At 44.1% G+C, this 16,659-nt stretch overlaps 1 protein-coding gene across 5 annotated transcripts in view; it reads right to left on the bottom strand.

Annotated features, from left to right (window-relative positions):
- Positions 1-413: 413 nt before the first annotated feature.
- slc12a2 (solute carrier family 12 member 2) overlaps positions 414-16,659 on the bottom strand; it is a 38,171-nt gene continuing 21,925 nt past the window's right edge. For 3 of the 5 annotated variants that reach the window (XM_030353043.1, XM_030353044.1, XM_030353045.1), the window contains exons 17-29: positions 16,039-16,150; positions 13,695-13,835; positions 13,051-13,157; positions 12,482-12,561; positions 11,620-11,763; positions 10,349-10,396; positions 9,876-9,884; positions 9,262-9,384; positions 8,606-8,717; positions 6,121-6,207; positions 5,504-5,639; positions 4,606-4,673; positions 414-4,093 (exon numbers count right to left, since the gene is read on the bottom strand). In XM_030353043.1, coding sequence (XP_030208903.1) covers positions 3,958-4,093; positions 4,606-4,673; positions 5,504-5,639; positions 6,121-6,207; positions 8,606-8,717; positions 9,262-9,384; positions 9,876-9,884; positions 10,349-10,396; positions 11,620-11,763; positions 12,482-12,561; positions 13,051-13,157; positions 13,695-13,835; positions 16,039-16,150 — 1,303 coding nt within the window. In that variant the 3' untranslated portion in view covers positions 414-3,957. The remainder of the gene's footprint in view (positions 4,094-4,605; positions 4,674-5,503; positions 5,640-6,120; positions 6,208-8,605; positions 8,718-9,261; positions 9,385-9,875; positions 9,885-10,348; positions 10,397-11,619; positions 11,764-12,481; positions 12,562-13,050; positions 13,158-13,694; positions 13,836-16,038; positions 16,151-16,659) is intronic. The other 2 variants (XM_030353046.1, XM_030353047.1) reach the window with 2 other exon arrangements.

Genomic DNA, 16,659 nt, shown 5'->3' with positions numbered 1-16,659 from the left:
AACTGTTCTGAACGTGAGGGGGGCCAGACGCATATGCTTAGGCAAATAAAACTTGAGCTTGCGGCTTGTTTGGGTTCCCAGGCTAGCGTTAAGGGCTTGTTAACTGGAAAGTGGATATTCCAAGTTCAAACATTTTCCAGGATGTGTAGAAACACTTCAGATGTTAACAACCATCTCATGTCTGGTCTCTGCTAGTCACCAAGAAGATATGCAATTATGCCTAGTGGATGGGTGATTACTTGTTACAATTGTTTAATAAATCAAAATCATTCACTCACAACCACCAATGATCACCCAGATTTCCGTCTTATCCAGGTTGTTTGGGGGAAAATAAAATTATAGTAATTATAATTTTCCAAATCACCGAAGTACATTTTGTGGACAGTTCATGAATAATCAAGTAACAAATAATATATTGATTCCATTTGATTGATTTATTGCAATAAAGATGTACAAAGTATTGATTATCATCAATGTTAGAAAAAGCCTATCCATGACATATCCATGTAATGTTATCCATGTCTACAGTACAGCGTATCAAAACATGACTGTTTCAACTGCCTGGGTGTTTCCCAGCTCCTGCAGTGGGACGGCAGGGGAATACACCTTTGCACTGTGGATGTCATCATAGCTTTTCTTCCAAGGTATTTCAAGATTAATATGGACTGAAGGGAAAAGACTGAAGACAAATTTGAAAGGCAAAACAAACCAACATGCAAATTAATTTCAAACCAAAACCAATATATGTATATATATATATATATAAAGAAAGAAAAAAATGGTTGTAAAATTATACTAAATTAAACAATGTAAAATAAATACCATGTGCTATTTAATTGAAACTCCCTTAATTTATGCATGTCCACTACGAAGCATATTTACAGGTATATCATGTTTGCAGTGTTTACTAGAAAGTGACGGTCTTGAGAAAAATGGTTGATTATTTAGATTCTACATTCCACATGATGGCTCAATATCAACGGATGAGAGGAGGGGAACTTCGATGGAAAGAATGGCAAATGGCAAAACAGAAAATTAAAAACCCCCGCAATAAAAATTGCATGGATGACACAAGCGCAGGTGACATTTGGTTCTGAAAAAAAACAAAGCACAGTAGTAACAGCAGTAGTAGTGTCGATCTGGCTTAGTACGAGCGCGCTACGGTCAATCAAGTACCTGTGCCTCAATGCACATCTTCAGTCTATATATATATTCATGACGAAACAATGCACACAAACACAAGACATTATTTGGTTTGACATATATAATCGTGTTTAATAATACATATCAAAGACAACGTTTTCCCCCTTCAGCTTCAAGTACCTCACAGCTGACATCGTCTTGGTTATGCGATTGTGTGTGTATGGAGTTAAATATACAAGTATAGTAGTAAGTAACCCGTGTTTTTTTTCTTTTGTTTCATTTGTGTGTTAATGTCACTTTGTAACAATGTTGGCGGATGAGTGTCACTGCACAGATCCTTTAAGACCCTGTTGATTCTTTTTAATAAAATAAAAGCGCTTACATTCCTCCACATCCTTTAAAATGTGTGTTTTATTACATTCGTATCCTCTGGACACAGACACAGAATGGTGGGACGTGGTCGTAACGTATGGCAGTTTATACATTGAACTCCCCAAAACACAGCAGTGGATCCCAAATAGGCCTGGAACTGAACCCCTCTCTTTAAAACGTCCTCCATTATCGAAGTATGTGCTCGGAATCTTCCATTTGTAAATGTAACAGTTGCTTTCACCTCAAACTGTGACACATCATATTGATTGCATAAGAAAAAGGGGCCTATATGAAGATCGACTAAAATATAAATCAAATCTATGGAGAATAGGGAAAGAAGAAAATAAAATCAAAAAAAATGATATCTTAATGAATATAGTACTTTTGTTTTAGGCTACCGATATCCTAGGCTACTTTTTTTTTTTTTTTTAAGATCAAAGTCACTCCAAAAAAGAAAGAAAATAAAGAAAGAAAATCGTGTGAATTTATTCACTTGGTGGAAATCTGAAGTTCAGACGAAACAGACGTTTTCCCACACCGAGGATTGGAAAGCAGTCCGTTCGGGTACACCACTAGCTCATGTACATAGAGGTATATCTTCAGAAGCAACCTTTTCCAAACATTCCTGCTTCGACAAACACATTCTTCTCATTCCAGCGCGCACAACATTAAATGTGCCGTTTTAATACAGACAATCAACCCCATTCTATACCTCAGAGGAACGGTGAGACGAACGTCGAAATGAGACAACGAAAAAAAACTGCCGGACTCAAACCGTGAGCTAGCGTTGGACAAAGTCACAGGAAGTTAAATCAGCCTCACCGTGAACTAGCGTGTGGGCGGGAACGCCGTTCGATGCCGTGGTCTACAGTAAATGAGTTAATAGCATTCAACACAATTAGACATGATAAGTCGATGAATTCAAACTTTATAGACAAACAGGCAAGCCTGAAAGGGCAACAAAAAATGAATAAAGATCACATTCTGGTTGTCCCACTGTAACAGAAACCGTTGAGATGAGCAGGTGTGAAATGGAGCTACGCTAAGTGGTATGTACAAACACGCAGCCGCTGAAACACGCGGGCCACGGCACGTCATGTTCTCCCCTCACACATTAATAATCACTCAGTAACTACAGGAACCTGTTCGTTGAGCCACTATGGCTTATAAGAGAAAAAGCAACTATGAAAGATGTTAATTCTAGCATTAAGGCAAGTTTGTAAGTCTAACTGTCTGGATGGAAGAATCCCCCAGCCCCCTCAACATCGAGGACATAACGGTGAATGAACTAAATGGTATTTACAAGCAGCTATGTGGCGGCGTGTGAGATTATCAAGCGTGTGTGTGAGACTTGGTGGTTCCTGACACAGCAGGACCTTTCGCTGTCTGACCTTCGTGGAGCTCCTCCTAAAGACCCAACGTCAGGGCCCACAAGGGGCCCCTTCGGCTGGGATTAGTGCACCGAGAATTGACCCATTTCATTAGACAGTATTTTGAAAAATAAATAGAAAAGGAAGACTTAAAACTGGATAAAAACGACTTCGTAAAGTAACAAGAAATCGATAAGGATAAGGAAGAGAAATCAGATAGGGAGGGGGGAAAGCTATTCAGGGGATTAATTGGACACTCTTTCACTAAATTCATGCAAGCCACTCATAAATACAACTCTCAAAAAAAGAAACGCTAAAACTAAATAAAATCACATATTAAACCCAGTTACAAAAGTATGCGTTAACCACCAATACATCTCGACATGGACAGAGATCCATCGTTTAAATCAGATTCAACTGGAAGGCACATCCATAAGGCTTTTAAAAAGTGTTTTTTGGAAAGCATTCTGCATGGTTCTCCTCCAAAGCCTCAAACTGTAACACAGTTTATTGCTGCATTACAATGACAAAAAAACGAAGTGGAGAAAATAGAACCGTGACATCAAGATAATCGAAAGAAGGACATGAACGATGTGACGTTGTGCACGAACCCTCATCAAAACGTGGAACCGTTCCTCTCTCACTCTGTCTGAGAACATCTCCAGAGACACACCAACAATGCCTGACTAAAACTAACCTTTAGTCAATCAAACCCCCCCAATGTCAGGGGTCTGCGGGGAAAGAACAGAAAAAGTAGAAGACACATTTATACCAGCTGGGGCCACGCAGTAGCGAGTGTGGCGTCACTGGAGCTGGGTTTTAAATCGTAGTATAACTCAGTAAGTGCGCTCTTTCCTTATTCAAACTAAAGTATTCTTATTAATGGCTGCCTGGACCCTACCATGGTTTGGAGTGTACAGTAATTCTATTTATAATATATATATATGTATGTATACACGGTGAACCTTTAATGCGGTGACGGTCCACCCCAGGTCTGCTGTGCAGGTGGAGAGATAGTGTTTTTTTGGGGCGGAGGTGGTCGGTGTGTCGGGCGGCGGCGGCGGCGGCGGTCCTAGGAGTAGAAGGTGAGCACGCTCTGGTGGTTTCCACGCACTAGCAGGATGGGGGGCAGGTCCTGGGACAGCACCTCCAGCCAGCCCATGTAGAGGGCGCTGGACACTGTGCCCTTCCTGGCCAGAGGCATGCTCCTGTGGGGGGGGGGGGGGGGGGGGGAGAGAGAGAGAGAGAGAGCGAGAGACCGATCAGTCTATTATAGAGCCCTTTAAAAACAAAAGATGACCAAAGCGCTGTATAATACAACTACCTAGTTATAAAACAAACAATGAAAAAAAATAGCACAAATTAAAAGCACAAAAAGGGACACACTAGACAATTATACAATTATATGGAGTTAAGAGAATTTCAATTAGTTTTTAGGAGGGATTTGGGCAAACTTCTGTGTTTTTTTTTGTTGTCTTTTCTTTTGATTACATTCATTTTATACAGCCCCTTAATGAAGAGCGCTCTGCAAGTCTTTACCCCCCGACCCCCTCGTCACAATGGCTGTTATTCAGTGTTCTGTTGTCCCTTAGTGACGTTACCGGCTGGTCAGTATCAATGTGGACATCAGACTGGAGCAATTATACAGAGACAAACACACGGACACACAGACACACAGACACACAGACACACACACACACACACAAACAAACACACTTACATGACGATGAGGTTGGCGGTGCTGGAGTGTTCCTTGAGCAGTTCGTTCAGGCGGACCTGGCGATTGGTCTGAGGAAGCGGGGAACAAAAAGAAGGCAAAAGAACGTATTTGAGCGGTAAGACGTTAAGGGGTTTATAAACGATGACCTTTATTTGGAGACATTAAGAAGTTAAACCTAAAATGTGTTCATGGGAATGACTAACATACACCTGACTAGTCTTAAAAAAAAATCTTGATATTGTAGAATGTGTATAATATACATATAAGACAATACACTTCTTAAGGGCCCGCAGATAAAAAGTATTTTCAGCCGTCAATAAGCCACACTACACAACTGCATTCCACCCAACGGCTTACATCATAAACAGCTATTTAAAAAACAGCACCACAATGAAACAAAACCCTCCACTGAGGACTACAATGCCAGGAGGCTTCGTTCCCGCCAGCAGCTCTATAAATGTGGAATCCTCCCCAAGGGGATAACAACTATGTTCCCCAAACTAGTTGCGTCACGGTGTCATGTTCGGCCACGCCAAACGGCATTCCGTAGTAGGGCAGATCTCCATCACATGGACGGGTTACGAGGCTGCTTTTACAAACGGAGGGAGAGGTATATGCGCGTGTGTACGTGCAAGCGTGTGTGGGTGCGTTTGTTGAGGTGCGTACGCGTGTACACGTGTGTATGTTTGTGTGCGCGTGTACGTTTGTTGAGGTGCGTGTGTCCGTGTGTGTATATGTGTACGTATGCGTGCGTGTGTGTATGTTTGTGTGCCTGTGTACGTTTGTTGAGGTGCGTGCGTCCGTGTGTGTATATGTGTACATATGTGTGCATGACATGTGTGTCTGTGTGTGTGTGTGTACACGCGTCTACGTGCGTATGTACGTGCGCGTGTCATACCTTGGCGCGGTACAGCTCCAGCTCGTTGTCGGTGATCCTCCAGGGCTCGCTGTTCTTCAGCCGCTCCGCCGCCTCCTGCTCCATGTCGTCCTCCTTCAGCCGGTACGGCTCGATCATGTCCTCGAACGCGGTGATGCTGAGGCGCAGCCATGACAACCACAACAGTTACAGATACCTCAATCATCTGAGAAGAGTACTCATTCAGACTATCGGTGAAACCGCAAATCAAGGGTTCAAAGAAATGATAATACTAAGCAGTTCCAATTCAGAAATGTAGCTGTGTGTATTGGTTAAGCGGCAATAAAGATATTCCATATGGTGATAACATTTTAAACTACTTTCTTTTTGACAAATAATTCGTTTTGATTTGTTCTGTACGGTTTAGTGCTTCTAGGGTAGCCCTCTCTTCGTTCTACTGCCCTCTGTGGGAAGACAGTGAACTGAAGGTCAATCGCATTTCCTGTTCTTATGCACACAGCCACCACGGGCGCACAAACACACACACCATTAATCACTAATGGACTTTCCTGGTGACTGACTTTCAGTGGTGCTACGTCACTCAATATTTCCGTAACAACCCAACCCAAAGAGAAAAGGGCTTTCTACAACAATCTCACCTCTCCTTCTTTGGCTTGGTGTTAATGTCCCCAAGGACGGTGATGTCAGAGAAGTCGATACGGAACTTGCTGAGGAGGGTCGCCATGCTGAACGGGGAGAAAAACAACTTCTAGTTAATACCTGTACGACGCTTCATACAAGATTACCCGTGGACATAAATACTGGACGGATCTCTCGCTGTAATAGTTCAAACTTCTCCTACGAAAAAGGTGCATATGGATATGGAACAAACACAATTCGACCGCTCAATTCAGAGTGGCATGCCTCGAGTTTCGTAGGCTTGGGCCTCAGCCAATAGAGGTAGTGATGATGTCATCAATAAGCGACCTACCGCCAGTCAATATGCTGAGAGGGCGTGTCTGCCACTAACCATATGGCAATTCACAGAACCCACTCTTCCATTCTTTTTTAACGACCATCCTTGTGATTAGATGTCGTTTTAACAAAGTCTCCTGCGACAAAAAGGATTTACTGGCATGAAATTGTGACTAGATGTGTGACATAATTGTGTGTCGATGGCATTAATTAGGGGTGTAACGATTCACCGATACGAATCGGTATCCGGTTGGATTAACACGGATGTGACTACATCGATAAGTGGGCCCCTAAATCGATTTCAAATGACCAGGAATCAGTCGATGCACCGATTTAAACGTTGCGAATCGGTTGAGTGAAGCTTCAGCCTGATATCAAGACAGTCAATTGATTTTATTCCGTTGCCATACGCATCCGGAAAAATGAAACTTAATGAAGCGGGCAGATCCACGTGCGTCTCTGCGTGCACCCTGCATCTCGCGAGCAGGGAACAACCAGAGTTGGGAGTGGGCGAATAACAGCCATATGTCCGAAATCGGTGAAAGGATTTTCCGTGCACCAGCAAATCTGAAATCAAACGTGTGCAAGTCCTTTGGGTCTTATTGGAAGGAGGGGAATATTGATAAAAGCTTCGCTGTTTTTTTAAATTGTGTAGGACAGCGATCAAGTCTATAAATAAACAAATAGACATGTAGTTCTAAATTTATAAATGTGACTTCCAATTTTTCCCCATGCCATAAAGAAATAAATATAAAAACCTAAGATTCCATGTCCCTATACCATATATATTTGAAAGTAGGCAATGTCTCTTTTATAGAAGGCTTACTTCAATTAATAGAAAATGAATGTTGACGTTAAACGAACATTAACCGCATCTATCAGATTGATTCATACCTCATCAAATCACACTGGATCGTTAGAACATTGAATCGAATCGTTCCATATGTTAGTCTGAGAACTAAACAGGAAACCTACCAAAATGTACTATATTAACAACATCGATATCCATGTGTTTAATGATACAATTTAGGGCAGTGTTTTGAATGAGATGCATATTATGTATCCATCAACAACAAAAATGTGTTGTAATGTTTTATAAGCAGGGCTCATTCTCAAGGAGTATGCAGCACTAGTTTGGGGTATCTCAAAATGGTCAACAAGGGTGTTGATTAGATGGCAAACGGCGCAGGATAATTTCTCTTGACATACACAAAGAATGGCATAGTAGCCAGTGCGTGGCTAAGTTTATCCCACCCATTGAGACAGCGGGCAGCTGCGTTGGACAATCAGAAAAAGAATGGAAAGTGTGTGTTTTGTCAGTGAGAGGGAGAGAGATTGAAAGACAGACATCAGAGAGCCAATGCAGTCAGACAGCTCTTCAATGGGCTCTAGGAGCCTAATGAGTGCCAGGAAGACGTACCCTAAGCTATTACACTTCAACCAGCCCCGCTATGTTGATATAAACCCAGATGGCTTAATGGACTGCTGCAGCTCCGGCCAAATTCAGAACCTTCCATCAGCATGATGCAGAAGGAGCCTGGATTAGCCCGGCTCTTTCAATCCAGGTCCAGGTTTTCATTGGACGGCCAGCAAAGTGACAAGTAGACACTCGTGTTCGGGCTCTCCAGCTGAACAGAGACAGCTGTGGCAACCCATCAAAGACACCAGTCCCCGGTAGTTAGTTCCCGCACCCTTACATCCCCAAGAGAAGTGCAGCCAGAACCTGATTGTCAAGAGCCAACTGTAACAGCAAAGGTCACTGCTTGTTCCCAGACTGGGTCGATGTGTGCAACACTAGCAATGCTATCAACACTGCTTGCCACTAGCACAAGTGGTTGCTAGCAAACAAAGCTCGCTGCTCGCAACACTTGTTATACTAGCAACAATGGTTGCCACTAGCACACTGGTGGGTCCTCGCAACACCAGCAGGTGCTAGCAACACCAGCTGTTGTTAGTATCACCTGCCACTGCTAGCAACACTAGCCGCGGTGAGCAACACTAATCTGGCTACCATGTGAAGAATTGTTGTGTTTGGGGCATGATAATCAGGCCAAAAAAAAAGTAATGCAATTCTGTTCGGTTGTTAATTAACATGTAAACCTACCTGGTTCAAAATGAGCTCGAGGAGTGTGGCTGTGGAAGAGAAAGTGAAAGTGCACAGGGACTTACACTCTGCGGTCGTGGTCAATCCTGTTGATCTTGCCTCCGATGAAGACGCGGATCTTGCAGTCCTTCCACCTCTTCTTGTTGATCAACAGGTAGGGGATCAGCAGAGTCAGGCCTGGTCGGAGGACAAGCAGAGACAACGTCAAACCGGCTATCCTTTCCTTCTTGGGTTAGGTTTACATCTTGGTCATGTAACATTTTCACTACAACTTCAAAAATGTCATTTTTGAATATCCATTTTCTTTTACTACAAAGGCCAAACCTCATATGCCTTAATCTTTTTGTATATGCTATTGTCGAAGGTGGCTTGGTCGATACTTAAGAAACTAAGTTGGCAGATTTCTGCAGTAAAAGTGCAGAATTGAGCACAGCCTATTTCCACTAATACCAATCATTTTTACAAATAAGAAATTGAAACATAAAGCATAGGTAAAATATATATATTTATATGATATTCTTGTACATATATCAGCCCTGTGTCCCAAAATCTGCAAATATCAGAATTAATAAGTATAACATTGAAATTCCTTGGCTTTTAACAAAAAAAGTTAACATTTCGGTCGTTTCCAACCATTTTGCAAACAAATACCCATTGCCAAAATTAGTCAACCATCTACAGTTAACTATGAGTTAAGGGCTCGCCCAAGAGTGGTCCTCACCGCCGTCGTCAAACAGCCACCACACATCCACGGTGCCCTTGCCCTGCTTCTTCTGGAACTGCTGGCTGGCCTCCAGTAACCTCTGGTCGGACACGTTCAGCGGCATGGACGGGCTCTTCTTATCTGGAGGGGTGCCAAGCACACGTCACACAGCAGAACGGCCCAGGACATTCTGAGTCCCCCCCCCCCCCCACGCAAAACACACATACCAATGTATAAATAACAAAATCTGGAAATAGCTGAATTAATGAGCTGTATTTGGATACAATTTGGAAATTGGTTGGCTTTTAACAAAAAAGTAAAACATTGTCGTAGCAAATACCAATCCAAAGATGCAATTTCCCAAATGTTGCATGACATTGATGTAAATTATGGAAAATTAAGGACTAGAAATGAAATTGCCCTATTCAACAATAAATGGTTTGTTTTAAGTTTCATAGAATTACATTATCGAATGCAGAGTTCCATGCGAGGGAGATCAATAAGTCTGAATTAGAAAGCTAGTGATCAAGTCCTTTAACCAAGCAATATACAAAGGACTCCCAGGGGAGATGAAAGGGTGTTCACGCAGACGAGCAGAGACTTTGAAGATCGTTTAGAAGAAGAAGGCACACCACAACATCCTGTAAAAATAAATGAATTCCACTTAGGACTAGTTGAACACAGCATAACACACCGCTTCCGGAGGAGCGCTACAGGCTAGAAGCTAAACACGGATACAGAAGACAGAAAGATATCGGAGGGGGAAACAAGCTTCCTTGGAGAGGAGACTGGCTGGAATGCCGGAAACACTAAGCAGAGAGAGAAAGGAGATGTAAGACAGAGAGAGCAAGACGTACACTCCCAGGAACAAAGTCATGTTAAGTGTCAGGTGACAGAGACAAAAGGGTGGTAGGATTTGCAAGAAGTCTGTTTGGTTATGGACCGGCAAGGAGCTATGAGAACCAAGTCCCGCAGTTGAGATCAAGCAAAGAGGAAGAGAAGTTAGAGAGAAGCGAGAGAAGCGAGAGAGAGGTCGAATATTAGAAATCAACACGAAAAAGGAAAAAAGGCTTGAAAATAAACTAAAAAAAACAGAATATCCTGCCTTTTCCCAACAGTGGCTGTGTCGGAGCTTTGCCGTCGTCATCTTCATCTGTGCGATGGAAAAAAGTGAGACAAAACAAGGCACAAACAGAAAAACAAAGTATTTGCGGTTAAAATTGGATAGATGTTGCCGTGCTAAATAATAAATACAAAATCATAAAGATGGCGTGTGGCTCCACCTTTAAAAAGAAACTGACAAATATAAAAGTAGGTGGCAAAAATGCAACTGAATCATTCTCAGAACTAAACAAGAAAAATATGGAACTGAAAACTGTCAGAATGGCATCCAATTCCTTTTCCATCACTGTCGAGTGGAAACTGGAGCATTTCTGTTAAAATTCACCCCGGATATCTATATTTCTGACACACTCATGAGCCAAGGCAATAGAAAGCACTGCCAATTCCTTCTTATGAGCAAAATCAAAGTGGATTGGCTGCAGCGCGATGTTCCTGCTCACACAGTGTCATTTTTCCAACGCGCTCGAAAGGTTTACTGAGAGAAGGTGAGACGAGGCCAGGACGGTGTGGAAAAATTACCTCACTATGGGAGCTCTGGACGGGCTGCAACACATTCAATTAGGTTTGTTCTCTGTGCACAGGATTTTCTTTTTCCAATAAAACATCAATATTTCACCACACACGGACGCACATACAACCGACACACTGTTACACTCCATGCAGGGATTTCTGTAAGTGTCAGCGGATTTCTAGTGAATAAAGGCCAGGGCAGTAGAGGCCCTGAGTTGGAAGGAGAACAGGGGGGGGGGGTGACGGATGTATGGGACATCTCTCTAAACAGCTTCTCACACAATGTGGGAACAGCAGATGTGCTTTGCAGGCTTATGCTCTCGTGGGAGGAACATACACACACATGGATGTGCGCTTGCACGCTTGTGTACAAATAGAAAGCGTGCAAAATGCGTAAACAGTGCAGAGACGCACACACAGGCACACAGACACACAGGACGGACACACACACACACACACATACAGACACACACATCTGTGACCCGACGCACTCAACTCTGTGGGATGTGAACGATTACAGCCCAGAGTGGTAACTTCCTGTCAGAGGAGCATGTGTTTGTTTGGGAGTGCAAACAGAACGAACACATGCTACCGAGTGACACTTTAAAAAGGGCCATAGATCTTTGATCTTCTCCCATGGTCATGGCGGCACTGTGAGACGGACGATGTTGGTGGCCCGCGAAGACGTTTCTTTTGTATCGGTATGGTGTTAATAGAAGGAGGAGAGCGTGAAGGTCTACAAACCTTTTTGAACGGCGGGGCTGTTCTGCAGACTCGTGGCCTTGGAGGAGAGTTTGGAGGAGTCTCCGTCAGAGTCCTTGCTCATGTCTATGGACACCACAACGTCCTTCACCGCGGAGGTCTTCTCCTGAGACGACAGCAGCTCGTCTTGGAGAGAACACGCAAAAGGTTAAATGTGGGCCAAAAGCTAGGGGCCAGACAGAGAAAGGCCATTTATTAATTCAGTATATACGGTATCAATACAGTTGCACGCAAATTAGGGTTGCCGCGGTATACGGTATTACCGGTGTTGAGGCCAACACCGATTACTCGATTTTAATTTTTTTATTTTATTTTTTTGTAATAAAAAACATTCAGTAAAAATGATATAATTATAATTAAGAAAATTAAAATGTGTAGAATAGGCCACAGTTCTGCTCTGCGCGGGAGAATTGGCGCGCCGAGAATTGACGCGCTTCCTTACAAGACCGGTAACCATAGCAACGCCGGTAAACAAACCCCGAGAAGCCCAATCCCTACGTGAGCTCCCCGCGCTACGGCCATCCGGAGGCGCACAGAGCTTTTGGCCGTGATATTATGATGTATGAAATTATATTATACTATTATATATAGAACGTTATAAGACGCCGAGAGTTGACGGAGAAGATGGCGGTCGACCTATAGTTTCAAAGTTAATATCGTTTATACCGGTACCGGTGTTGACACGAGTGTATTACTCGGTGTGAAAATGTCCACACCGCGGCAACCCTAACGCAAATCACATCTTTTGTACATAATTTGGGCATTTAAAAATAAGATTCAGTGTACTATGGTGTGGTAAACTTTAAAAAGGGGCAAAGTGAGAGAGTGAGTGAGTGAGGGTTACCTTGTCCCTGAATGTGGGAGACATCCAGTCCTTCCTTCAGTCGCAGAATGACGGCACCGTACTGGAAGTCGAAGGCATCGCTGAAAAGGAGACATTGTTCAAATGTTGGCCAGTGTCCAGGTTCCACTACGGTCATTATTTATTTAACCTTTTTAAAGACCCAGAGTAGGGTTTCCGACCCCAAAAAAAGAACGAAAGAAAACCGTGTAAAACAAAACTGCTGCCACTGCACTGCAAACCAACGCAGAGATGGAAAACCAACATATTGAAGGGTTTTTAATATACACCGCAGCCCAATTATCGTTGACCCTCCACTCTTTAACGCCATAAGCCTCACCAGTTCACACTCACTGGAGACCCCGCTGAAATCCTCCAGGTCACGGTCTCCCATGACTCATTACGGAGCGTGCGCGGATAAAAAGGTCAAGCGCCATGCCCGCCGAGTGCCTTAATCCCGTGCTGCAGAGAGCTCCTCACTGATACACGCCAGGAGGGAGCTCCGGGTGTTTTAACGACCCCCCCGCCGTGGCGTGGCGTGATCGCCCCAGACGAGCAGCAGTGGTACTCACTGGATCATGTTGATGTAGGTCTCCACGTTCATCATGTCCCCGTCCCTCCAGTCGTTCTTGTAGCCAAACACCAGGGTGTTGGGGCGCAGGCGGCCCAGTCCAGCGGCCTGGGGGGGGGGACAGATAGTAATTTAATAAAACCTAAACCTTTTAAGAATTACTCAACGTTGTTTTATTTGTATAGCCCTTAATCACCATCACAGTCTCAAAGGGCTCAACAGGCTGAATATTTATGACACCCCCCCTGACGCAAGCCCCCAAAAGCGCAAGAATAAACCTCCCTAGTTATCATTGACTATTTAGTTGAACTCGTTATCTCACGCCTGCGTCACTAGCAACTCAAGTTCCCCCGGCCCAGTCTTATCTTATCACACGGCTACGTGTGTGGCCGTTTCAAACGAAATTGCAGTTTAATCTGCCCATTTATCATCCTCTGTGCTTTCGGCTTCGCCGGCCCTCAATGGGGCATGGCGTCAACACCGTTCGCCCTTTTGTTCCCACAGAGGCAATGAGCCCCCCCCCCCCCCCCCCCCCCAACCTGACCTCCCATTATGCACCCTAATTTAGCCTTCGTCTCCTCCCAAGCAGTGCTGTTTGAGCCAGCCGCTGTGGTGTGATGGATGGCCAGCTGAGAGGAGTCTGACCTGCAGCAGATACTGAGTGCCCTGTCGCAGGTCGTCGGCGAACACGGGCGTGTAGAAGGCCTTGGTCTCGTTCCGGAGCAGCCAGCGCTGGAAGCGCGAGTGGTCAGCCCCCAGCTCCTTGAAGTTGGGCCGCCGGGATCCCTGGGGACCGAGGTGGAGGGGGCAAAGACGGCGGTCAGAAAAATAAAATAAAAGACACGGAGAATGGGATCGGTTACCATGTAGGAGGGAGGGACAGACGACGGACTTGGGTTTAATAGTTTGTTATGAGAAGAGATTTAAAAAGTAGCACTGTATAATATATGTTGTTAAGTATAATAATGTTCAATATATAAAGTTACCTTTATTTACTCCAAAAAAGGTTTGGAACTAGGGGTCGATAACGACCTAAGAACAAGGCATGTCTGGGCTATGACTCATTTATCCTTCGTCTGTGCCAACGGCTAGTGCTAGCGCCCAAAGGGCCCTAATGATGTTGATAAAGTTAATCTATCTCGTGTTCTTTAGAAAGCCTGCCTGTACTCGGTGAAATGTGTTTTTTATAGGGGGCACATGGGAGCAAGAGATTTGGACACTGAGTGCATCATTTCCTGTGGTGATTCACGCTGGTCAGCCACTGTTCTGACCCTTAAGTGCGTTAAATGTAGTAAGCATCTCGGAACATCAATAATATAGTCAGCGCTAACCCAGATACATAAATTAGCGACTGCTGGTATTGGCTGATTAGCCTTCAAGAACCCTGTTTTGTGATTAGTGCTAACATTTGTGCATAATTTATTCCAAAAATGCTCTAGACATCCGACAGCTATGAGCTTGTGAAATGCCCAAGAATGAATATCTGTTTATGAAATCACTGAGCGCCTGCCTCCGCATGAGACAATATCTATTTCCAACTGCTCCCGGATCAATTCTCCCCAATCGGGGCATATCTTCCATGATGGTGTGGGAATTCATCTTGCCTGTCAATCAAAGCTCTATGGACACGATACTTCTTATTCAGAGAAACTTAAAGAGGGAGGCGCCTGCTTTTGGGTTGGTCTCTTCAACCATTTCATAACGAATATCTGAAAAGGTATTGATGGACAACGTCAGCATCATTTTAGGCAGCGTGCAAAACCAGGCGGGATGGTACGGTACTCGTTCTAAATCAGTAGACCTCCACTGTTCAGTTCGGAAGAACGTGCGACTTTGACAGCAATTGTCAAATCAATGTCATTTTCTCAGGAGCATTTGATGAGATCAATTCCCAAAAGGGATTGGAGTGAATCGACTGATGGTTTAAGAGTAGATGCCGTTTATGTGCAAATGTTAGCATTACCACTTATTCAAATTGACAGACGTCATTTGTGGAGCCATTGAACACACTTGGCTCACTTCTGAAGAAGGAAGTTCCAAGAACCTGGTGCTTTCCCTAGGGGACTTTTGATTTATTGAATGTTGCAATAATTTGAAGTCTTCAATAAATAAATGAACGTTTATTATATCAGACACTTCCATAAAGCTTGTGTACCAAATGTTGTATCATTTGGATCGGTGGTCATTTCAATCTTTAGGTTTTCCCCCCACTGTACGGTAATCGATACACACCGACCTTATTGGTCAAAGGGCCATAAAAAAGTACCCCTGATCGGCCAAGTGGTAGGAAACATTTCGGAGACGTGCTGTGTCTCTCCTGGCTTCACTCAAACATCTGTTAACAACTTGATTTGTCAACTAACCCTGTTTAACAGATTCTTCCAAAGAGCATTCAAGAGTATGTGCGCCGTTGCCAAGAAAGTAAACAATTGCAGCAGCAGTTGAGCCCAATTTAGCTCAATTCGGTAGCAGCAGCAAGAAACGCCTCTTCCACCATTTTGGGTGATTACTTCATCTTCAACTTCCCCCATGGCCGGATCTACCACAAGCGTAACATGTCTGTTCGTATTAGTGCGTGTACTAGGCTGCTACCAGCTTAGGGTACGGCTACCAAAGTGCTACTGCCATTTTTACACATTTGTAGCGCTAGACACACCAAAATGTTCCAGCAAACTGTTCTGATGAGATGTTTTACTGAAGCCAGGCTATTTTCATCCCCAGACCCAAATTGTCCAACAGCACAAATAGGTTGACTGTTGACTTAGCTGCATCTCCATGTCCATTCTGCCCAACCCCCCACTGACCCTCCATGCATACACACTGTGCACACCCCCCCCTTACCCAAGCCACCACAAGGTGATCCCAAAGATATTCTGTGATGAGTCACCAGGCTGACTGTTGATAGCGCCTGGGGCGCACAATAATAGCCTATAATAGTTTGAACAAAATAACACACATTCCCCAGACCCTCCTCCTCGTTGGTACTCACGGTGCGAACGTGGCCACAGATCATCAAGCCCACGTTCTTGGTGAAGCTGTGCACCAGGTTCAGCAGGGCGGGGCGAGAGTTGGGGTAGCCAGTCATCACCAAACACTGGGGCCTGATGGCGGGAGAGACACACACACACACACATTAAGCAATGACAGCAGGGTTGTTATTCGAAGCACCTGCAGTTGCAATGCGGCAACAGAAACAAAAACAGCTACGAGTGATGCTACTTTTCTTTTTACATTTTCATCCGCATTCCCAGTGACCTTGATGAAGGTGGTCTCGCGGATCGGCCAGTGAGATATATACAAACTGGCTTGGGAAGACAGCATCCAGCCCACATCAAAGCAAATATGTTAAGTACCACCGGATTTAAATGGGGGTGGGTGGGGGGCAATGGAACAGGGAGCAGAGAGTAAAATACTAGTCATTTTCATCACGTCAGATGGCTCCTAATCCTTTTGTTGGGTTTATCGCCATGGGAACCGTTCTAAAGATTCACTGCTTATCCCAAACACTGCCAACTCGAGCATACTGCTGCACGAGGAAACAAATTGGACTGAAAAAATAAAGACATGTAGAATGTCGATATTTTGGTTGGATTTTTTCGTATGCATATTC

The sequence above is a fragment of the Gadus morhua genome, chromosome 4, assembly GCF_902167405.1.
Source record: "Gadus morhua chromosome 4, gadMor3.0, whole genome shotgun sequence".
NCBI classification, from domain to species: Eukaryota; Metazoa; Chordata; class Actinopteri; order Gadiformes; family Gadidae; genus Gadus; species Gadus morhua.
The sequence above is the reverse complement of the archived record's forward strand: the minus strand, read 5'-3'. Positions and strand labels throughout refer to the sequence as shown.